This window comes from Podarcis raffonei, chromosome 4 (genome assembly GCF_027172205.1).
Source record: "Podarcis raffonei isolate rPodRaf1 chromosome 4, rPodRaf1.pri, whole genome shotgun sequence".
Taxonomy (NCBI): domain Eukaryota; kingdom Metazoa; phylum Chordata; class Lepidosauria; order Squamata; family Lacertidae; genus Podarcis; species Podarcis raffonei.
The window spans coordinates 23865621-23888918 of record NC_070605.1 but is presented as its reverse complement, the minus strand read 5'-3'; the positions used below and the strand labels follow the sequence as shown (position 1 = coordinate 23888918).

Genomic DNA, 23298 nt, shown 5'->3' with positions numbered 1-23298 from the left:
CCATCACCTTTCCTCAGTGGTGGGCATCCCCATTAACTACAAGTGAATTTTATGTAGGTTCATGCAATTAACAGATTTTCCTGTTCTTAAGGTACTATTACTAACTCACCACTTTCTCAAATACAAAACAGTTTCGTCAAACCACTACATACCATCCCCATTTCTTAAATATTTGCTTACAAAGGTTAAATAACCAACATGTGTTATAATCGGCAGAGGATGGGAAACTGTACCCTGTAAATCTTGTTAGATCAGAATCTTCTTGTGCTGCGATACCAGCTGACTCATGCAGTGTCATCAATACCTCCACTACAATCTCTGGTAAATTACTATGAAATAAATTGTCAATCAGCTGTAAAAACAAAACAACACAACACAGGTTTAGTTTTATTTTAAATGTGAAATACAATACAAGGCTGGTTATTACACAGCCTGTCAGTTTCCATGCTGATGTTATATTCAAAAGTATTAAACTCAGAAACTGGATAGTTTACCTACTTGCCCACCACTGTGTGTATGATCTCCTCCTCATTCTTACTATTACTTTGTTTATGAATTGCTTCCTATGAAGGAGGAGGTTCTTTAAAGCAATACTCTGTCTGATGCACCTTCCATTTCTCCCCAAGAGCAGCAACCTATCCCAGCAAAGCATCCTTAAAACAAACTGGGAGGAAAGTTCATTTAAGGCAACTTTCCCGTTGGGGGTGGATGGCACAGATTAACATTTATCCCAAATTCCAACAAACATCTCTTTAAGCGCCTCCTTTTCAAAAAGGCGAAAGCCCTTAAAACCAAGAGGTGAGGATGCCCTTAGATTGTTCTCCTGCACCATCTGGTGGCTAATCAGCAAATTGCTTTTGGTTCCTACGGACAGCACCGTATTTGTTGCTTTCTCCCATTTTACAGGGGTTGCACATCAATTAAGCTCCTTGGGGTGATTCAGACCTCAGCCATCTAAAATTGGGAGTGGGGGTGGGATCCGTATGAGAATATGCCTGCCCTCATCTCAACTACGGCCAGGATTAACAGGGTTTAGAGCTGCACAGTTACTGCAATCCAAGATGGGTATTCTTGGCTGCTTGTGGGTCCCTGAAGGAGCCATTGAGGAGAGGGGAAGAGTTAGAAAAACTAAGTTGGGGAAGGAAGGCCTGAGCTATGAAGCAGGAAAAAAGAAGAGGAATGTATCTTCTGCTCTCTTCTGCAAGGCAGAAGTGAATACAAAAGAGCTAGCAGAGCTAACGGGAAGAGGGGGCTAAGTCAAAAGGCTTACTGTGCAATGGGAAGGGATACAAACCCCAGTAAGCGCTGCATGCCTCTTAAGCCAAACAGCAGAACACAGAGCATTTTAGAAGAATCGTCTAGAAATTCCAACAAGTTTATTAAAAAAGTACCTGTTTTCCTAAGTAGTTGTCATCTTTCAGCCTCTCATAGACTTCATGAGCTGTCTTTTTCTTTTGCGCAAACTCACCATCTTCATGATTTTCGTAGGCAAAATAAGGGAGGATGTTGACAAGTATTTTGGGGAAACAATGTGCCAAGAGCTGTTGCTCCCCTCTTTCAATCTTGTTAGCAATGGATGTAACCTCTTCAAACTGTTGCTTAACAACCAGTTGTGGAATCAAAACTTTGTAGCAGGATCTAAAATTAAGGATTTTCTTTAATTATGGCAAAACAATTGAGGGGGAAATTACACTTCAAGTATAGTATACAGTGCAAGCTACAACAGAATCCAACAACTGCATTCTTATGACAAATTATTCTTGAAAAGTTCATTTGATCACCTATTTCTAATTAGCTAGGTAAAGGTAAAGGGACCCCTGACCATTAGGTCCAGTCGTAGCTGATTCTGGGGTTGCGGCGCTCATCTCGCTTTATTGGCCGAGGGAGCCGGCGTACAGCTTCCGGGTCATGTGGCCAGCATGACTAAGCCGCTTCTGGAGCAGCGCACGGAAACGCCATTTACCTTCCCGCCGGTACCTATTTATCTACTTGCACTTTGACGTGCTTTTGAACTGCTAGGTTGGCAGGAGCTGGGACCGAGCAACGGGAGCTCACCCCGTCGCGGGGATTCGAACTGCCGACCTTCTGATAAGCAAGTCCTAGGCTCTGTGGTTTAACCCACAGCGCCACCCACGTCCCTTCTAATTAGCTACTTTTGAGTGTTTCCAGATAAATAGTGGGGGAATCACACAAACGTAATTTAGAAACATACCTGTAGAACTCGTCCAAAGTACGGTAATTCAATAATATATATGGAAAATCCGGAAGGCTGTAGCTGCAGTTCAGCCATTGGTGAACAAGATAATCTAAGTGTGTATTCATGAAATCTTCCACACTTCTATATCCGAGAGTACCAGGAATTCTTTCCAATACCTACGTTCGAAAAAAGGGCAATTCCAAATGAGACCACCACTGGTAGTAACTATAACAACTCATAGTGGCTTCGTTCAAATATTCCTAATTTGGGTGTAATGCTAAGCCAAGGTATGTGGTTTGTTTCCTCCACACAGTAGGAGGAAAGAGTAAAAGATGTGATCACAATAAACCATTAACTATTGTTCACTGTGATGTGCGAATGACGGCAGTGTCTATGAACTAAAGCTCCTATCAGGAATTAACACTATGGAGAAAAACAAGTAGTGGCTCAGACCTATTAATTACAACCATTTTATACAGAACCACAAAACCATGGACATTTTTATGGGTTCAAATCTAAGTAATACGGAAATTCTTTGAAAATTGAAGTTTTTTAAAGCCCTGCACGTTCATTTAGAGTTTTTAACTGTGTGCTTTCCCATACCTTCCTTACAAGGTGAGGCTCTAATCCATTCTCTTTTACACACTGGAAAACCGCAAACAGTGCCTGCTTTTCACACACAGGACTGCAGCGTAAAATCATCGTTATTAACATGAGAAGAACTGATTTTCTATTATACTCTTCATCAGGAAGATTCTCTTGGTTCACAGAACCATGTGCCTGCAAGAAGAAAACACTGAATGAAGACGAACTTTTAATATATTTAAGTGATAGATGTAATTTAAAAATTCCCTCAACCATTTATATTTTATTAAAATACGATCCTAAAAATTGAGATGTAAGAAATTATCCAATAGGTCTACTTTGCAGCAATCATTTTTGTGTTTTCCTACTAGAGGTTTACAGGCCTCATGCAAAACCTAAGCATGATTTTCCCCTTATGCTTAACCCACACATACCAATTAAATGAGATAAGAGCACCATTGTTTTTGAGTGAAGCAAACACTCAAGACCCCTATTCCAGGAAAGCTTGCAGAGTGAAGCTGTGTTAAAATTGTAGAGATAAATACAATAGTTTATCTGATGAAATTAAAGGCCACAGCAAAAAGGAACATTTAATCTAAGAAAAAATGTACAAGAGGGGTTCAGCACACAAATCTGAAATGTTTAACACAAAGTAGACTAATAATAATAATAATAATAATAATAATAAACCTTAGCATTACTCTTAAACATGATAGCTCTTTTCCAGTAACAGCACAACTACTGTGCCCCCTATGTCATCAATGAAACAACTTCATTTAAGTCACTATGTAGCCTGTGCACCTGGAAAGTGAATGGAAATATGTTCATTTTACTGTATTACCTAGTTGGAAGATTAATTAGAAGCAAAGACTTAAAAACAGGCAAATCCAACTAAACTTCAGTGGATTTGGGGAAAAATGGTTAAAAAGGACACCCAACAACAACTTCCAATGAATAAGAGAAAATGTTACAGTGGAAATGTGTATGTGTGCTGGGGGGGTGGAATGTATTACCAATTTCTTTGTTCCTTCTTGAACTGTGAGATACAAGTTCTCAAAAGCCCTTTGCTGGAGCTTCAATGGAAGAGCATTCAGTAAGCCAGTTGAATCTCTCAGCTTCACATCTTGAAACAAACTTAGGATCAAGCAGGGAGAAAAATAAAATTAGAATAATTTACAACATTATCTGTTTTCTAAAATAAAGCCTTAAAGGCATTTAATTTTGAGAGCCCTTCTGTGGTTCTTGGGGGTGCCCCCCTATGTTTGTGATTAAGCAACCGTCACTTTGAATCCCTTCCCAGAGGGTGTGAGTTTGCATAGCAAAAGAAAAGGCCAAGGGGCCTCCATCAAAGATATACACCTCATAGTCCAGCTGTTTAGGAGCTATCTCCCATCATTTTCTTAAAAGGTTTCTTGTAAACTTCTGAACTAGATATTTGGCATTTTCTTAGTAGTATCTATTTCTCTTGCAGTTAGCAACAAAATTAGAAGAGAGGTAGAAGCCGCCTATCCCGTCCTACCATAAATCTTTGAGAATATCCCTAACTAAAGAAAGATACGAGAAACAGCAAGCATGGTTTTGAACCGGTGCCTAGGCTGTTTAACTTCTACTTGTATGTCTTTCTGGGAGATGGTAAAGAAAAAAGGCTAAGCAATTCTGAATGTGTAACTTTTGTATACTACCTTTATGTCAAATAATGAAACTACAAAGGCATACCTGCTTATTGATTTAGCTGCAATCATGCAAACTTGAAAACTGCTATCTGCAAGGAAGTGGGGGAAAGCATCACTCACAGGGATTTCTTCACCATTAACATCAAGCACAGCCCACTTTGAATGAGGATCAACCTGGTGAGGGGAAAGAGAGAAAATGTTAACACTACATTTTTATGGAACTTGGGAAAGCCAACAAAAACCTTTTGTTTAAATATTTCTAGCTATTGACTTACCTGAAGTAAGGCTTTCATACAATTCACTAAGGCAATTCTTACGGGAGCTGTGTATTTTCCTTTATTTGCTAATTGCCTGGAACAAACAATATTTTATGATAAATTTCAAAGAGGCAAAGAAGTCAATACTTTTGGCAGATCACTCAGAATAAGACAGAAAAAAAGTATTTCTTTCCATGCTTCAAAACTTCTTGGCTAGTTTTTAATTTATGCAGAGTTCAAGAACAGATAATATGAGCAACTTTCTGATCAAGCTAATGTTGCCTGCTGCTTCCTTCCTGGAAGCAAAGTGTTTTTGTCTAAACTAAACATTCATTCCTTACACCATTCACAACTAAAACACATTACACTGAGGGCACTTAAGACTAGTATACTTTCAGAAATGTTATAAAATGTTATAAATATAAATACAGTTTTTAAAAAATAGAGCATATCCTTGGAAACCAGATTGGAGGCACTGGAAGAACAAACATAAGTATTTCATATAGAAATAACATACATACATCATAAAAAATATGGAAGAGTCTGCTCAATCAATAAGACCGTTGATACTTACCATGAACAGGATTTATTGAGCCTATATGAGCTGATGCCAAGGATAGTATTTAGCTCCCTCTAGCAGTCACAGGCAAAATTGCAAGTTGGAAGAATTTAACTGAACTCTTCCCTCCCTTGCAAGTCTGTTTTTTTTAATTGCAACAAACCAAAGAAGGAAAGGAAAATCAGGCACAAAACAGCAAAAGGAAACAAAGAGACTCTGAAATCAGACCAAAAAATGTATATACAAGCTAGAACCCCAGCTACAGGCAGCAAAAAACAGTAAGACAGGGCAAGGCATCAGTTTGTATAGGTCTAAGAAATCCCTTTCATGATAACTACTTACACTTACTGACCCAAGAAGGGTGGCGGGAGGGAGCAAATGCAAAAGACCATGTGATCCAACACTTGGTAATTGCTACAGCTGACAGGTTTATGACCATGAAATTAACTGCATGTGAAAATATGCTTATCATACCAAAATGCTGCAACAACAGTTAAAAGTGGACCCAGAGCTTCAGTATTTGTTCTGGCAGCACCCAAGGCGGTCACCATAGGAAGGAGATTATATAAAATTGCTGAGCAAACTTCTTGATCTCGACGATAAAAGGGACATATATCCCTGTAGGAAAAAAGAGAAACGTTGAGAAAATGTATCTGCAAAATATTAATGTCACAGTTATTTCATTAAAAACAAGATTCTCTTACGAAAGAGGCTTGAGAAGGGAGACAAGGTAGTCATCTGGCAAGGGGTTTTCTTCACTGGGGAGTTCCTTCAACAAGACTAAGTACTAGAACAAAACACATTTTTAAAAAGCTTTTCTAATGCTTTCATTTATATCAAACATTTTAAATTCCATATATATTAGACTGCATACTGGTATATTCATGCTTGGTTTATAGGTTTTGTATATATTTTAACGTAGAACAAAGCTTATCACAGGCTAAAATCACACAGCAGCAGAATTGTTTATAAAACGCCTACATGATGTTAAAGTTTCAAGATCCTAGAACAGTTAACCAAAGACTACTTAACACACAGCAGAGTGACTTTTCATAATCATACTCACTACATGCAGATGCTGCGGCTTAATATAATCAAACATGTTTTCCTCAATTAGCATCAAGAGTTTCTTCCAAATTTCAGATGCTCTAAAGCAAACAGTTTGCACTGGGGTTGCTGTGACAGCTATACACAAGAACTTTAAAGTATCAAGGAGCAACAAGTCCTGCTTTGCCAAGTGTTCTTCTGACAATGGGCTTATGGCACCTGTACATAAAATGGTGTAGTGTTAAATAAAAAAATGTAAGACATGAACTTCCAAACATTTAGCAGATATATGCCAGGAAGCCATAACTACTAGTTTCCTGGCAGACATACCCAAGTATCTGAAGGGACACGTGGACATATACAGCAGTAAATCAGTGTTCCTGGACTAGGGATGGACAAATCAGTCAAAATCGTATCTCTATCAATTTTACATGTGCTCAGTGGTAAATCCATTGTGACACATTTATGCACTAATCATAGATTATATTTTTAATTCCTTGTGAAAAACCATGTTTAAATCAGCATTTTATCAAAAACCTAATTAAATGCATATGTTTAGAAATAAATTCATTGAGAAAATGTATCTTACCAACACACAGAGAGACAAACACACTTTTTGAGCTGAGAACTATATTGTAGACCAAACTAAGTTGTTCTCTATTCCTAACCTGGGCAGCTACATAGAGAGTAAAGGAATTCTAAAGCAGTTATACCAGCAACCGGGTCAAAAAGGAAGCTGCAGTATCAGCATTTGCTAAAGCATGAGCACATCGTGCAAGTCTGGTAGGGCTAGGAAACTTAGTGTTTAATACCAGCCTTGACACAGATTGTGTGTCTTTGAGAAAAAGACAAATTCTGTCCTAGTTGTCTGTGTACTGTGATTACATTGGAAGGGCAGTTTAAGTCCTTCCCCAGTCACCTCTATATTCTGGAAAAAAAAAAATCAGTCAGCACATTTAGAAAAACAACAACTTTGAAGGTGGCTTTTGAACTTCTGGTGTATTTATAGAGGAAGGCAATTAAAATACAGGAACACACATACACACATTTCCACATTACCTGCCACTTCTATGTTTGCAGTGATGCACACGAGCAAAGTTGCACAGGCTTTGAACATGTGTAAAATGGTTGTTGGAATGGTACCCTCAAAAACTTTTAAAACCATTTAGTTATCACAAAACGATACAGAAAGCAATTTAAAGATACCTATCAAAGTTTGCAACTCTCCACCCTCATTTACATCACCAGCTTCAGCAGAGTGATCATCAAAAAGATCTGACGTGGTCGGATTTTCTCCTTCCATCCTACTCTCTTCTGGATCATCTTCCATTAAATCCACTTCTCCAGCTTCACTTGTCCTCCCAGTAGAAAACATCTAAGAAAAGTTATTTATTTGGAATTCTTTCATCACATCTTTCTTACAATAAACTCAAGATACTTTATAAAAAAAGCTTAAAATTCTCTTAACTGAGAGTTCTGTGTACGTTTCAGTATATAAAAACTGTACCACCTGTATACAAACCAGAAAAATGTGACTTCTGATTGCTTCGTTAAATGTGGCATCACTTTCCTGTGGAAGACCACTGTTTGATACTGCTTAGTATGGGACTGGGACTTTTACTGAGGACCTCCATTTCACTTTGTAATTTAAGTAAAACAGAGACAAAACTCACAGCTGAGGAGTCCAGATTGACCTCAACTGGCAGAGAAATTTATTCAAGAGAAATACTCCCTGGACTACACAAATCTCAAGCTATTCAGAGATTAGAGATCCACACCAATGTCCCTAACTGATCCAGAAACCCACTGTACTGTATTATCATTAATGTGAGAGTTGCAGTCATGGAAGATAATGGACAATATCACATTTGTCAAACCTAATGGTATACAACACTTATTCAGCCTTAATTTCTACTGTCTCTTTAGAAGAAATAGAGAGATTCAAGCGATAACCCCAAGATGGTGCAGCTTAGCCAGAAGGGAGCATAGCAGTGCAGCACTAGCAGTGGCTTGGCCCCCACCATTACTAACAAGGGTGCCAAAGGTAGGGTAGGGTTGAAAGAGAAGGAAGATAAACTAGTAAGGGGAAAGAGAAACAACAGAGAAAGTAAGTGTGAAGCAGGATACATGCAACACCGGTGTTTAATGGCGGAGCGGGGGAGCATTGCAATGTACATAGAGCAAATTGTTTTGGCTATATTTTTCACTCTCAATAGGCATAAGAAAAGGTCAAACCCAACATGTTTTGTCTGTCTTTCAAGTGAAATATCTGCTTATGTTATACACTTTTTGTTGTCCAAAATAAACTGTGATGGGGAAGTCATACCATACACTATAACTACTCACCAGATGTTTGCAAATGTCTACAAGATCATTCATCAGTTTTGAGGTTAACAAATGCAAGAAAATTCCAGACAGGATCTTTCTTGGGCTGTTCTGTCAAAACAAACCCAATATATGCTAATTATTGAACACATCTCCCAAAACAGGATTTAATCACTTTAGCTAGGCATGGAAACATAACCAATCACTTTAAAACTAAATATAATTAGCTACTGCTGTATTCATTTGAAACTGAACTAATAAACATTCTGTGTGCATACATACAACTGTACATGATTACAAATTATTAAACTGATTGGAGAAATAGGTTTGCTGCAAAAGGGACCTAACTGGCTTAAAGTACAAGGATTTCAGCATTTCTTAATTGTGGCATAGACTGAAAGATCGACAAGTGTCTTACCTGCTTACAATTACATGCGCAACTAATACACTGTCCTATTAACGTCCTTAATGAAACGATCCTAGAATCTTCATTTAGCTTGTTTTTTGACTGATAAATAGTTTCTCCCACATCATGAATAAGAGACTGTGCAAATTAAAAAAAATAAATGCAAAGAATTAAGGAACTGTCTCAGATATATATTGCTTTTATTGCATTCCATCCACATTCAAGTCTAATCATGCTAAAGAAACTTTCAGCTTTTCCTAAGGCAATCAACCATACAAAGATGAGTAACTTTGTCTCTACTAACATTTCCTGACATCATTTATTTTCCTATTCCTTATATTTCTCGCTTTTTTCACAAAAGTGCCTCAAAGCTACTAATAATGTAAAAATAAGCATTAATCAACTTGTAAAATAAGTGACAAGGAATTTAAATGTAAAAAAATAAAAGGATATACTTCCACCACTGTTAAGATATTTCTCTTGCTTGGGAACCGGGAACTTAGTGTATTCCTTAAAACACAAGCCTTACCTTGGCTTTATGAAACAGCTTTGATTTGCGTGCTTCTTCTTCCGTCAGTATGCCAGCATAGCAGTAGCAGCCAAGAACACCAGTCAGGAGGCTGGCACAACGTACTAGGATTATTGCAGATGTAACCTTCAAGCCAAACACAAAAATACATGCTAAGCTTTGCATCTGAATAGTTATTAATACTTATATAAAGTTCAGAATACAGTGGTACCTTGGGTTACAAACACTTCGGGTTACAGACTCCGCTAACCCAGAAGTAGTACCTCAGGTTAAGAACTTTGTCCAGGATGAGAACAAAAATCGCGTTGCGGCGGCACGGTAGGCCCCATTGCTAAAGTGGTACCTCAGGTTAAGAACAGTTTCAGGTTAAGAACAGACCTCCGGAACGAATTAAGTTTATAACTAGAGGTACCACTGTACCTTCATGAATTGCAGGCTGCTAAGATGAAGCTGGTAAACACAGCGTACTGACTCTGCCTATGTGTGATTTTAGACTCACAAGGACAGAGCAACCCTACCTGACAGGGAGCAGTGGGGCAGAGTGACCACAGCATCTGAGGCCCCGCCACTTCTGCTGGCCAAGGCAGAAGGTGGGGTTGAAGTTTTTTGTGGTAGCTCCAGGCTGCTGCAGCTGATGACCAAGATTCATGCTGCTTGGGAGCTCCAAGGCCACTGGCAACCCACCCCAAATTGTCCCATTTTAGGGTTTTCTGCTGGCTACCACCAGCAACAGCTTCCCACCTGCCAGGGCAAAGATGTTGCCCCAGAAGTGCTATTCTGAGCTGGTTCAGGCACAGAAAGAAACTTATGCCATCCAAGAGCAGAAAAGAGGAACTCCTCCCACTTCATTGCAACGGCACACCCACCCATGCCATGTTTAGATGAATGTCATGTAGTATGAACTGCCAGGGAAGGCTGGTCCATCAACAGGCATGGGGCACTGTCCCACTAACCTCAGCTTGCCCTCAGCCAGACCCCACCTGCCCACCTTCTTAATTACAATCAGTCCAGGGAGTGGTACCGCCTATCAACTTTCTTTTTCCTGGTCTCTGTTTCCCCTCCTAAAAATCACAGGGAGGATGGGGACAAAACTGGGGATAGGCTTTGCCTGTCCTTGGCTCTGACTCTCCATAATGTTGGGTCTCCCTGCCTTCTGTCCTACCATTCCCAATGGGCACCAGCTGCCATGGCAAGCTACCATTTGTCTGTTTTATTAATTATGTGGCATATATCAAAAGCTGCTCACAAATATTCTTGAGAAGGATGGACTTTGAGAGACCTTTCTTTTCCAACTTACCTCAGGCAAAAAGTTACTCAGAAGTTGTTCTGATATCTCCAACAAGTTCTGTTCTAAGGCTTCTCTGTGTTTTTGACTGACTGTTAATCTGGAACTGAGCAATTTGCTTTCACATGTATCATTAGCCACATTTGTAAAAATGCCTATTTCATCGAAAGTTGTTTGCATGTAGAATGTTTCAATTTCTGAACGGCTGGCTTCTTCTGTGTCTTGTGCATGTTGTGTACTTAAAAAAAATAGATGACAAATATTATCTGTCACTGGTATTTCATGACAGTATTTGAAGCCTTTAAAACCAAACACGGAATAATTAAAACTTTAATTTTATTTGATTTCCAAAATATTCTAATAGATGAGTTGAAACCAAAGGCCTGTCTTCATATAATGAACATCTGTACCCCGTCTAATGAATTATGAACAGTCTCCCCTTTCCCACTGAATGTACAACCAGCTCTATTCATCTCTTGAAGAGCAGGAAGATAAGGCACCATAAACCCAGCAGCAACAACACAGCCTTATGCAGAAACTGTACCTCTTTGAAGAGAGGCAGTAATACATGCACAGGTTTCTGAGGAGAGTGCTAAGAATTCCTCCTGCCATTTACATGTTACATGTGCAGTGAGGGCAATCCACGTATAGAAACCTACTTCACAGACAGATGGTTTTTAACTGTGTAAGGCAGCATTGGGGAGTATCAGCCCAGGAGCCACATGCAGTCTTCAGGAAGCTTAAGCTATCATGACTGTATTTAACGAAAGCAGGAAACAAGCTGGATTTTGGGAGCAGCCTACTTCCCAAGTGTTCGTTCCTGCCTTTGACCAGTTGGTTGAGCCAAAACCCAACCTACCAACCCTGCTAACCAAAGGGAAATCGTAGCCTAATGTACTACGGTAAGAGCCACATCAATTGCTCTGGAAGACTGTATAATAATGACTGCTTAAAAACCTTATGTTTACCCAAGCTTGCCTGAACCCTCTTTTTTAGTTCTCTCTTGCTCAGCCTCTTTGTGACACTGAGTTTTATTTTGCTTTCATCTAGTTTTTAAGTAGTTTCCATTGAATGTCGTTGCCCCACTTTTATTATTTTTCTGGAAACTACTTAGATTTTTGTTACACACACACACACACACACACACACACAGAGAGAGAGAGAGAGGGAGAGAGAGAGAGAGAGAGAGAGAGAGAGAAGGAATGAATTCTTTGGGCTGAGAAAGGTTCTTCATCCTGGTATAGGGTCCATGAAACAAATTTCTAAATTCTGCCCATAAAACAGAATAATTTTTTTAAATGAAACCAATTCTTAAAGATAATACCTCCAAGTGACAGAAATACTTATGTTGATCTTTAAAACATACCATTCTGAAGCATTGTGAAAAAATTCCATTGCTGCCCTACTATTTTTCATAGTCAGACTTACAAGGATTTTTTGCAACTCTAATTTGGGAAAGTCACTGCAAAAGAATCAAAAGCATGTTTTAGACTTGACAGTCCCCAACACAGCATATCTGTTTATCTCTTTGAGACCTCAAATAGAAACTTGATTAATTTTTTGAATACAAAATTTTGAATAAAGGATACAGAAAAAATATATATCAGATATACTGGAACAAATAAATCTAAATTAATATTAAAAGAAATGAAAATGTTTAACTCTTGTTTAACTCTCTAACAACATATTCTACTGCCAGTTTTATTTAATTGGTAATCAAATCCATTCCGAGGGTTCAGGCAAATACAATGTGTTATCTACTTCTGAAACCAAGCTGGTCAAATAAAACCTAACAATATTAAAGTTTTATTTTCCTTTGATGTAAGTCTAATTCTCTTTTAAGCCACTTTATTTCTCAAGCTGTTACCTGCGTAGGATGGGTGGCGGCTCTGTCCTGTGTTCCATCTCCTCCTCTAAGTGGCAGAACAAAAGCCACTTCATAATGGTTTCTTTTAATGTAGAAGCCACACTTCCTTCCCAATCATTCTGTACTGCCTCAGTTTTCGAAGTCTCTGGCACTTCCAAAGATGTCATCGCTAATGCCAAGCACTTTGCTGCAGAACTACAAGACATTATTTGCACAAGATTACCACCTGAATTTACAGCTCCAGTGCAGACCTGCATTTAAAATTTACAAAAATAACAGTGCCTTTTTGCAGGGAGGTGAGACTGTAATAGGTCTGTTCTGATCTAAATCTGTTTTAAATATGACAAGTCTTGTGGCTGAGTCACATATGCCCCTCCACCAAAAAATCTTCAGACTTTTAACTGAAATCTCTCTCTCTCTCTCTCTCTCTCTCTCTCTGTGTGTGTGTGTGTAGGTTAACAGTTCTATCCCATACATGTGTACTTTAAAGTAAGTCACGTGAAGTTAAAGGAGCTTATTCCTAGGTAAAGTATATAAGTTTTCATTCTAAAATACATTAGTTAATCTATTATAAAACACCCCAAACAGAATTTGTAATAGATAAGAGCGTTCTTATATTAGTTACAAAAATTAAATAGAAAAAAAGTGAAAGCACAGCAAAAGTTTGACAAATACAATTCTGGATATTAATTGGATTTGTACAAGTTGTAGTATATGACAGAGCACTTGAAACCCGCTTTGTCTGCCTTGCAGGGAAGAGTGTTGATTAGGGCAGTTATCCTTCTGCTAGCCACCATCTGTGTAGTGATGCTGGCCATCACTACATCGTTGTGGAGTTCCCCATTCTGTGAATTTAAAGGGTGGGAATGGGAACATGTTTGCCATCAAGTGATGGCATTTGTCCCAATTGTTGTGGCAGGTCCAAGCTACCACAGTAACCTGCCTATGCATCTCACCTTGCTTCATAAAGTCCCACTAGTCTGTGGAGGGGGAAGTGTCAGAAATGTTTTAAGGAGCAATCCTACTAATCTTACTAATGCAGCAGAAACAGTTGGTGCTTACGAAGGGATCCACATTACCTTGAAGGTTTGCATGCAGAAAGTGAAAATATCTTCCAAATTTCTCTATCCATTGCTATTAAGCTTCCTTGAATCATGACTTGAAGTAATCCAAAGCATTCCACTTCAGTTTGCTGAAGACTTAGGCTACGAACAACCAGGGACCAAACTTTTGACCAGATTCGCTGCAGTTCTGAGTTCTGCACAGGTTTCAGATCTAACTGTTGGCTTTGACACCATGCAACCTCTTTAAGACAACGTAACACATAAGGCATCCGTTCTCTTCGACGCTGTTGAGACAGCAGCTGGTAAAGTATACTAAGCAAATGAGGACGTTCACAGTGAGGAAAGCTCATAGGGTACTTCGATATCAATCTGGTTGTAATCTGCAGCCTTGAGGGTAGAAAAACCAGAGAGATCTGAGAAAAAATGGAACCGGGAAAATTGAGGGGGGAAACAAGAATGAATGAATGTTTGTTTGTTTTTACCAGGGTATGACATAGAAGTCATTCTGTGAACTTTGCAGGTTGGTCCACACCACTTCCCAACCTGATTCAATTCTCCTACGCTTGGATGGTACATCTCCACATTCTCTCTGTGTAGCAGCATACGACTGAGTTATCTCCAGGACTTTGGTGTCTTCAGCAAAGACCTTTGCAAACAATAAGTGCATACTATAACATAACATTTTACATTAAAATATGCATTAAGAAAGAATGATGTAAGGCCAAAGCACTGTAGCTCCCAGCTCAAAATGGTGGACCAAACAGAAAAGGCCCTCTAGATGGGGATACAGTAACTGCACCCAAGCCTCCCAAGCCCATCTTAAATTGTCAGTGTGGTACCCAAGTACACATCTGTGCATGTGCACAGGGAAGTAGGGGGAAAACATGGTACTTTTAGGTCATACTGTAGTGTCTCCGTGCTCAAGCGCTGTACTCCAATAGGAAAGGATTTACTCCTTTTTACAAGAAACAGTTTCTGAAAGCAGAACAATTTACCTGATGACAAATGTCAGCCATTAACTCAACCAGGCTTTCCTTCACAGCAATACTGCGCGACCCTGCAGAATACTTTCCTCTGCTGCCTATGAGGTTTATCTCGTTCACTAATAGTTCATACAGGTTGTATACAATTCTTTGCCATTTTGTCGGGTCACATACTCCTGTTTGCACAAGAACAGGACAAATTTAGCTCTGTGTAACTTATAATATGTGAACCAACCCCCAAACAATCTGTTCAAATATTTTAAAAGTTCACCAGCTATTAAGAATACCTAATATAACAATGCAAAAAGTAACAGCTAAATCAAAAGTATTTGAACACTCAAACATGAATAGACACTATGAAAAACAATGATAGTATACTAGCCAATTTAAAAATATCTGAATACTTTCCACAGAAGAATGCAGAAGTTTAGTCACCCTCCAATAGTGCCAACTGTTCCTGTAATATCTCTTCACAATTGGGCATGAAGTAACTTATGCATACCTTTTTCTTTGGCTTTCGCTCCATTTGGGTGATGAACACGAACCTGCAGCTGAATGAACTGAATGATCTGCTCCTTTAGAAAATCTTTCGGCTTATACTGAGCCCATATATAGAGCACAGTTGGCAGAATTTCCTCTCCTAGCTTACAAACCCGCATACGGTAGTTGACTGCAAATACACTCAAATATACATTAATGGCTGCAAATATATGATCGAGGCCTGCGAGGTTTCTTTCTTGCCTGCAACAGAAAAAAGTCATGTTTTGTTATAGTAACTAATTTAATGAGCATGCAAATACTAACCTCTACTGGGTATAGAGACCCAAGCTATGCTATGCTATTTTATTTTAATTCTGCCTTTTCTCCAAAGTACTCAAGGTACGCAAACCACCAGGAGGAGAAAAAATGTAGTTCAGTTCCAGTGTGAGAGAGAAGAAAACTGTACCATAAAGGCTTTGGAAGAGAGGACAGTTATGGGACCCTGTAACTGATAGGTTGACAGTTTTTGGTAACACATGGCAGTGATAAAGGTAACTATTGTCATACATAAGGAAGAACTAGAAAGTTGACAATATTGAGCTGACCAGAAGAGCAATAATTTCTGCTGCCTTGCAGAAAAGATTATACAAATATTGGGAAATATGGTGGCAGCTGGCTTACAGAGAAGTTCTTTTCTAAACCTTTTTATTATAAGAAGGAGTTCTCAAAACTAAAAAAATACACATTTTGGAAGAAAGATATCATTTCTGCTCTTGTGCCGCTTTCCCCAAGAAATGGCAAATGTTTTTGAAGCAAGGAAAGTGCAATGCTTTAATTTTAAAATTGGCTCCAAATACCGTACTTGAAAGTAATTCAAAGATTTGAAAGCAAGATGTAGAAAAGATTTAGATTAGTTCAATGAGACTGAAAAGCAAGTGAACTTAAAATACATTAGAATAGTGGAGGTTTAAGTTTAGAAGAGTAACCATGTTAAACTTAAAATTGATTCACCAAAAGAAAAAGAAATTTACCTTGCAAGCTGCATAGCTCTAGAGAAGAAGCTTAAAATAGTAGAATTTAACCCATCAGTTTGGAGGCACAATCCTCTGGTCAATGTATAAATTATTCTAGCCACCAATACTTTGTTAATATCTCTACAAGGTTTGAGAAACAATTTGAAGTACAGGTTTTGGAGATCTAGAAGAAGTAAATCAAATTCATATTACTTAACTAAGTCACAAAAACATGTGTGTGTTTACTAAATATTTCCAGTCCTTTCCATTGATCATTCCTATGTTAAGACTAGTTGCAATGCTGAACAAGAAGCTCCCCAGTGGGTTCATTTAAGTTAAGATGTCACACATTTGAAAAAGGTGTTTCTCATTATCCCAGCCTTGTACAGTGGAACCTCAGTTTTCAAATGTAACCCATTCCGGAAGACTGTTCGACTTCTGAAACATTTGAAAACCAAAAACTGAATGAATGAATAGACTGTATTTGCGTAGCCGACAGGCCATAGCATCAAAGGACAAACACCAACAAAAATACATTACGAATATAGTTACCATAAAATCTTATGACCTATTAAAACCCTAGGTAGAAGCTGGATTATCATTCATCCATGACCCTCTGTCCCATGGGCGACGGCCTTTTCTCTGGTAGATTGTTCCAGGTCGGTTAAGTGAATAGACCAGCCAAATTGAAAGATTATAAATATAAATATAACCTCGGAGGGATGGTCAGGACAGGGAGAAAGATAATAATAACCAGATACAGATAAATTAATAATCTCAGTACTTAAAACTTGGCAGAGGTAATAAAATAATAATAATAAAACGTAATGATAATAATAATAAGATCCTAGGCGAGGAATCCGTGTGACGACACTGATGTCATTCAGATAGCAGCTCTCAGTCTCATTGCTCTCTCGATAAATTTGGCAACCTTCTCTGTTGTCGAGCTGTTTGAAAACCAAAAACTGAAAATGGAAGCTTCAATTCAATAGGGAAACTCAAAACGGAAGCAGTGTTAGACGCTCGGGTTCCAAAAAGCTTTCGGAAACCGGAGAATTTATTTCCAGGTTTTCGGTGTAGGAGGTATATGTAGGAGGACATTTTAGCTGAGAGTACCAGCTCTTCCACTTTGTCTTGACTTTATACAGCAAACACAAATACTGCATACATGCAGGTATTTTCTTCAGCAGATATTTAAACTGTGGAAGCCGCAATGAGCATGGTTTTTCTACAGAGCAAAAGCCCAGGTACATAGGTTTTTAAAGATGTGTGTATGGTTCTACTGTTGTAAACCGCTTTACTTTTATAAACCACTTTGAGGTTTTTCACAATCAAGCGGTGTACAGTCGTACCTTGAGTTGCATAACCTCCAGCTTACGGAATCTTCAGGTTACGGCTGTGGCAAACCTGGAAGTGGGTTTGCCCTGCACAGAAATGCTCTGTGGCACTGCGTGTGTGCGCAGAAGTGGTCCTCCAGACTTCCGGGTTAGCGCCATCAGCTAATGGCGGATTCCCTTCGAGCTCCGGAGGGAATCGGCTCCGCAGGATTGGGTCTTGACCGCTGCGGCGACGCGGGGACCCTCAAAAATCACAGGTGGTGAAGCCTGTGAACCTGGTGACTCGGCGGGCACCATTTGCGCCCCCCCGACCTGTGAAGGAGCCTTTTTAAAGGCTTCGGAGCGGGGGACGGGGTGAGCGGCGCGGTGCTGAGAGTCGACTGCTTCTCCTGCGGAGTGAAGCCGCATTGCCATGGTCAGAGAGCGCTGACTTCTTTTTGTGAACAATTGGACTTTAAAACAACAACCCGTGAGTAGTACGGAAATTGGAAAGAAATTTTTTCGGGATACAGCTGGGCCTCCGGAACGGATCCCGTTCGTAACTGGAGGTACCACTGTATACATTTTATGAAATAAGTAAATAAATAAATGATGTCCATGCTTTTACACGTCTCTGGCAGGAATTATCAATATGTATGAAGCAATTGTATTTTCAATGTGTCTGAGCTACTTTCAATTGCCACTGCAGAAAAATTCAAGAGAGGGCTGCATCCATGTAAGCAATTTAGTTAAATGCAGTAAATTCAGAAAATGAAGTCCAACTACAGCCACATTTCATGAAAAGTGGTTATAGACAGTGAATAATCAACGATGAAGTTCAGGCACATAAATGTCAATACAGACAGAAACTGTGGGAAGCAGGGTATTCTAGACTCATGCAGCCCCCCCCCAAAAGAGCTTCCTTATTCTTTTTAAACTAAGAAGGGAACTCTGCACAAGCATACCTTTGTACAAACTGGCCTCATGATTACCCAGATCAACAATAAAATATTGTTGACGTGATGAAATTGTTTGGTTTGTAATTTCAATATGAGTATGTAATTTGCGAAAATCCCTATAAAATTAATGAGGTCAATATTAAATAATAAATCAAGCAAAGCAAGGATATTAGAAAAGCCAAAATCTGACATTCAATGACAGAGGAAGAAAAACCAAGAATAGAAAAACATAATTATTCTATGGTTCATTATGGGAACTTCGATTATTGGAGCTATATAACACACAACTGCAAAGAAAATAGGTTCTTCTATATAAAATGTCTCTTGACGTCACTTCCAAGCAGTTCATGGGATTTCAGCATAGGAATAATATCTACAAACCTGACCACTGTTGTGAAGGGATAGCACACCAATACGTCCTCACTGTAAGAATATCCTTTAACAATATGCTGCTACAATCAGTTCCATAAATGGCACAACTTGATGGATCATTTACTGTGTCCATGACAAAAATCAGAAGCTCTTGGCATTTTAACCTGGGTGCTCCTGTGAAAAGCAGAATATAAATGTGAGTTTTTAACTTTTATGAGTGATCTCAAACCAGGTCAAATTCAGGGAAAATCTGTTGAAATACAACCAAAAATTGTAACATTTATTAGAAAACAAGTTACCTGATACATGGTAGAGTTAATGAAATGAACTGTAATAATTTTTTTTGAAAATATATCTTAAATATGTCTGTACTGAGTCACTCACTTTTATTGGCACATCTGATGAAATATTTAACCAAAGAGCTGATCTCTTGCATCTTTTTATGTCGTGTTGCTTGGGTTGATGCAGACACATTTGGTTTTGCTAATCTTGCACTTTCAGTTTCCTTCTTAATGTACTTCTGAAGAAAACTTAAAAGGCAAAAAATAAACACTATTTATAGGCACATAATCTAATTAAAATAAACAAAATGCTCAGCAGCAACAACAATTTATTCTTTTAAATAGTGAAGTTTCAATGCAAGCTCTTCTATGATATTCTACTAGATCCTTCTGCTCCACAGGGATATTAAAAAACATATGCTATGCAATGTGTAACTTGCTTACCTTGAGAAAATACAGGCTGTCTCTGGACAATCAGGGCAAACTACACATGATCACAGTCACAACATTTCTCAGGCTGGAAAAGCACAGCACAACCCTGCGGCTGCTGTGCTCACTACTCTGACAAGTGGGAGGGAAAGGAAAAAATAAACACTGGGTGTGCTGATGAGATATATAATAGCCATAAGGAAGAGGTACAATAGCTGGATGAACTGATACAGAGGGTGGCCAAGCAACCTCTGAACATTCACTTGATTGGCTAAAATAATGATATATTGCTTCCTTTCTAGTAATCAAACCACAACAAATAATGTAGCATAGCAGTAAAGAGACTGATAGGTGAAGCAGAAGTCCTATGTTCAATTCATGGGTTCCTGAACTGTTTCAGATATTTGATGTCCTCCTTTTCAACTTAAATTTCTAGAGTGATTTCTAACACAAAATGAAGTAATAATTAATCACAGTTATAGCAAAACAGCAATCAGATAAAATGTGAGATAAAAAAGAGATCTAAAAGAAATGGAAAATAAAATAATAATAATAATAATACCCCGCCCATCTGGCTGTTTCCCCAGACACTCTGGGCAGCTTCCAACAAAATATAAAAAAATAAAACATCAAACATTAAAAACTTCCCTTAAAAGGGCTGCCTTCAGATGTCTTCTAAAAGGCAGATGGTGGTTTATATCCTTGACATCTGATGGGAGGGCATTCCACAGGGCAGGCACCACTACTGAGAAGGCCCTCTGCCTCTTTCCCTGTAACCTTGCTTCTCACATGTGATAGAACCGCCAAAAGCTCCTCAGAGCTGGACCTCAGGCTGAACGATGGGGGTGGAGACACTCCCTAAAAGGTTTTCTCCTAGTGCTGAAAAGACAACAGACTCCCTAGATGGCCTTAGCTCTTACCCGGAACCCCTCTCCCAAATTTACAATTTGGGGGCAAGTACAGACTTTGCTGTGTTTTTGTAAGAATTACTGAGATTTTTGTCGAACGTTTGATACTCAACAAAGTTTAACACACATCAAAATATTGTACCTGAATACAGTATCCCAGTTCATCTGTTTGCCATTTTTGGAATCAGAATTTCGATCCAGCTGTTGAATTGTTTCAGAATCCCTGATGAGATGCTTGAACTTTTCAATTTCCTTCTAAAAAAGTAATCCAGAATAAAGAATAACACTATCATGTTATTGTACTGTTGCATATTAGAAGTGCAGGAATGGTGGTTTATTATTACCTTTCGGTCTGTGGCCTTGTCACTTTCAAGATGGCGGCAGCAAGCCAACAGGTCTTGGAGTGCAAAATTCATGGCTCAGCTAAGTTGTAGATGCACTCACAGCATGAACCTGAAAAGGGAAATAACAATAGGTTTTTCAATAGAGCCGGTGTGGCACAATGGTTAGTGTTTGGCTCTGGAGACCAGGGTTCAAATCCCCACTCAGACATGAAGCTCACTGGGCGTACAGTCACCATCTCTTAGCCCAACCTACCTCACAGGGTTGTTATGATAATTTAGTGTGGCAGCACCTACTCTCTGGAACTTCCTGCGTATTGACATCAGGCAGGAGCCTTGACTACCCTTTTTGACACCTGCTTAAAACATTGTTTAGGCAAGCCAATGCAGGCATGTATAAATTACATGTTTTTTACTTCTTTTTAGCTACTGCTGGTTTTAATCATTGTCTGACTATTTCTAAATACAGTACCTGTTTTTAACTAATACTGTACTGTAGTAACTTTTAACTGTACTGTAATTTGAATGTTTTGTTTTATATTTTTGTAAGCCATTCAGAGGTTTTCTTACAATTGAAAATAGTGAAGCGGCTTCCAGATCAGCCCCACTGCTGTAAATGTATTACATTTGTTCAATAAGATTATCATATGCCTCAATTTTATTGCATTGTAGTCTGTATAACTAGGTTAGACAGCATCTAATCAATCAAATACTAATAGAACAACCTGGAATTGCTGACTCATTTCATGTCAAGGTTAACTTTGATACTTTTACACTGGCTGTAGCAAAATTTCTCTCAGAGGCAGTAAACATTATTGGAGGGTGCAATAATGAGCATGCCTAAGGCAACGTGTGTGTATAAGCTTGCCTGCAAGCCACATCCTGTGTATCAGCTGTGCTTTTATCTTCAGATGGGTGTGTTAGTCAGCATTTAGGAAAATGGAACTAGGCACATCCTTTCTTTAAATATTTTAAAATATGTTCCATAAATGAATTATGAATTCCCAGTTAAGAATTTACAACTAAGCTTTGAATTCCCAGTTAAAGTCCAAACATTTGAGGCAGTTATGTATCACTTAGGCTTTTTCTGATGCGTGGTTCAGGTATGTTGATGTAATAACCTGATCTATTGATTTATAGGTTGCCAATGTGGCACCCTGTTGTCTTTGTCCATGGAGTTTTCTTGGCAGGGATACTGGACTGGCTTGCCGGTTCCTGCTCCAGTCCTGAGTGCTCACTGGAAGGAGAGATCACTGGAAGGACAGATCGTGAAGCTGAGGCTCCAATACTTTGGCCACCTCATGAGAAGAGAAGACTCCCTGGAAAAGACCCTGATGTTGAGAAAGATGGAGGGCACAAGGAGAAGGGGACGACAGAGGATGAGATGGTTGGACAGTGTTCTCGAAGCTACAAACATGAGTCTGACCAAACTGCGGGAGGCGGTGGAAGACAGGAGTGCCTGGCAGGAGTGCCGTGTCCATGGGGTCATGAAGAGTTGGACAAGACTAAACAATTTAACAACAACAACGTGGCACCCACAGAGGTCTTCTCTGGCTGCCATTCCCCTAGCTCCTCCCCTGGATAAGAACTGAAGGGGGGGGGGTTACAGCAAGGAAGGGGACCACTAACTTGGAGGGGAAAGTGAAAACACTTTTCCAATCCTAATTGCTTTTAGAAAGGGGTGGGGGAGAAGAAGAGCTAGTCTGCTGTTGCAGTGCATGCATGGTACCCACGGCAGCTTCTCTACAGGCCCACAGGTAAAAAAATAAGTCTGGCAACCCCTGATTTATGATGCATTCCACATTTGTTTTAATCAACGCGATTTCATTGTTGGTCTGATGTTATTCGCCACTACTTTGGTGAGTAAAAAGTAATTTTAAAGTACATAGTAATGAATGTCATTCATTTTAAAGTAGTAAATGAATAACATTTATTACTACTTTAAAATTACTTTCCTACTCACCAAAGTAGTGGTGAATAACATCAGATCAACACTATTATTCATTACTATTGTTAATTCACTACTATTAATGTTATTGGCAGTACATTAAATTTTGCAGCTAAATAAATTCAAGTTCAGCCGTTCCCTTCGGACGCTTATCATTTTGCGCTGGAGGGAAAGGATGCCACACAAACGACACTCTGGAAGGGGGGACCTGAGGGGATCAGGGACACGGCCCGCGTGGCAGAGCCCCCTAGAAGGGGGGGCCTGAGGGAATCAGGGCAACGGCCCGCGTGGCAGAGCCCCCTGTTCTCACAGCTCTGGGAATTGCGTGACCCCCCCAAACCCCCACTTACACGACGACTTCGCACCGCCACGTCCCGCTCACGGCAGCTGGGACGTCCAAGGTCGCCGAGGCGGGTCGTGAGGGAGGGAGGACACCGGCCACCCCGGTCCCGCCTCAGAGGCCACGCGGGCAAG

The 23298-nt window shown here is 39.4% G+C and overlaps 1 protein-coding gene across 3 annotated transcripts in view; it reads right to left on the bottom strand.

The window, feature by feature from the left end:
• ATM (ATM serine/threonine kinase) overlaps positions 1 to 23237 on the bottom strand; it is a 53365-nt gene extending 30128 nt beyond the window's left edge. The window contains exons 1-27 of one of the 3 annotated variants that reach the window (XM_053385764.1): positions 23175 to 23237; positions 20880 to 20988; positions 20678 to 20790; positions 19302 to 19447; positions 18927 to 19091; positions 16289 to 16454; positions 15280 to 15518; positions 14790 to 14953; positions 14277 to 14440; positions 13810 to 14181; positions 12731 to 12925; positions 12230 to 12325; positions 10876 to 11101; positions 9579 to 9704; positions 9062 to 9187; positions 8665 to 8754; positions 7525 to 7693; positions 6338 to 6537; positions 5976 to 6058; positions 5746 to 5889; positions 4731 to 4806; positions 4499 to 4629; positions 3796 to 3916; positions 2801 to 2977; positions 2213 to 2373; positions 1392 to 1638; positions 234 to 352 (exon numbers count right to left, since the gene is read on the bottom strand). In XM_053385764.1, the coding sequence (XP_053241739.1) occupies positions 234 to 352; positions 1392 to 1638; positions 2213 to 2373; positions 2801 to 2977; positions 3796 to 3916; positions 4499 to 4629; positions 4731 to 4806; positions 5746 to 5889; positions 5976 to 6058; positions 6338 to 6537; positions 7525 to 7693; positions 8665 to 8754; positions 9062 to 9187; positions 9579 to 9704; positions 10876 to 11101; positions 12230 to 12325; positions 12731 to 12925; positions 13810 to 14181; positions 14277 to 14440; positions 14790 to 14953; positions 15280 to 15518; positions 16289 to 16454; positions 18927 to 19091; positions 19302 to 19447; positions 20678 to 20790; positions 20880 to 20951 (4088 nt within the window). In that variant the 5' untranslated portion in view covers positions 20952 to 20988; positions 23175 to 23237. Of the gene's footprint in view, positions 1 to 233; positions 353 to 1391; positions 1639 to 2212; positions 2374 to 2800; positions 2978 to 3795; positions 3917 to 4498; positions 4630 to 4730; positions 4807 to 5745; positions 5890 to 5975; positions 6059 to 6337; positions 6538 to 7524; positions 7694 to 8664; positions 8755 to 9061; positions 9188 to 9578; positions 9705 to 10875; positions 11102 to 12229; positions 12326 to 12730; positions 12926 to 13809; positions 14182 to 14276; positions 14441 to 14789; positions 14954 to 15279; positions 15519 to 16288; positions 16455 to 18926; positions 19092 to 19293; positions 19448 to 20677; positions 20791 to 20879; positions 20989 to 21997; positions 22208 to 23174 lie in introns of those variants that run through there. The other 2 variants (XM_053385765.1, XM_053385766.1) reach the window with 2 other exon arrangements.
• Positions 23238 to 23298: the final 61 nt, after the last annotated feature.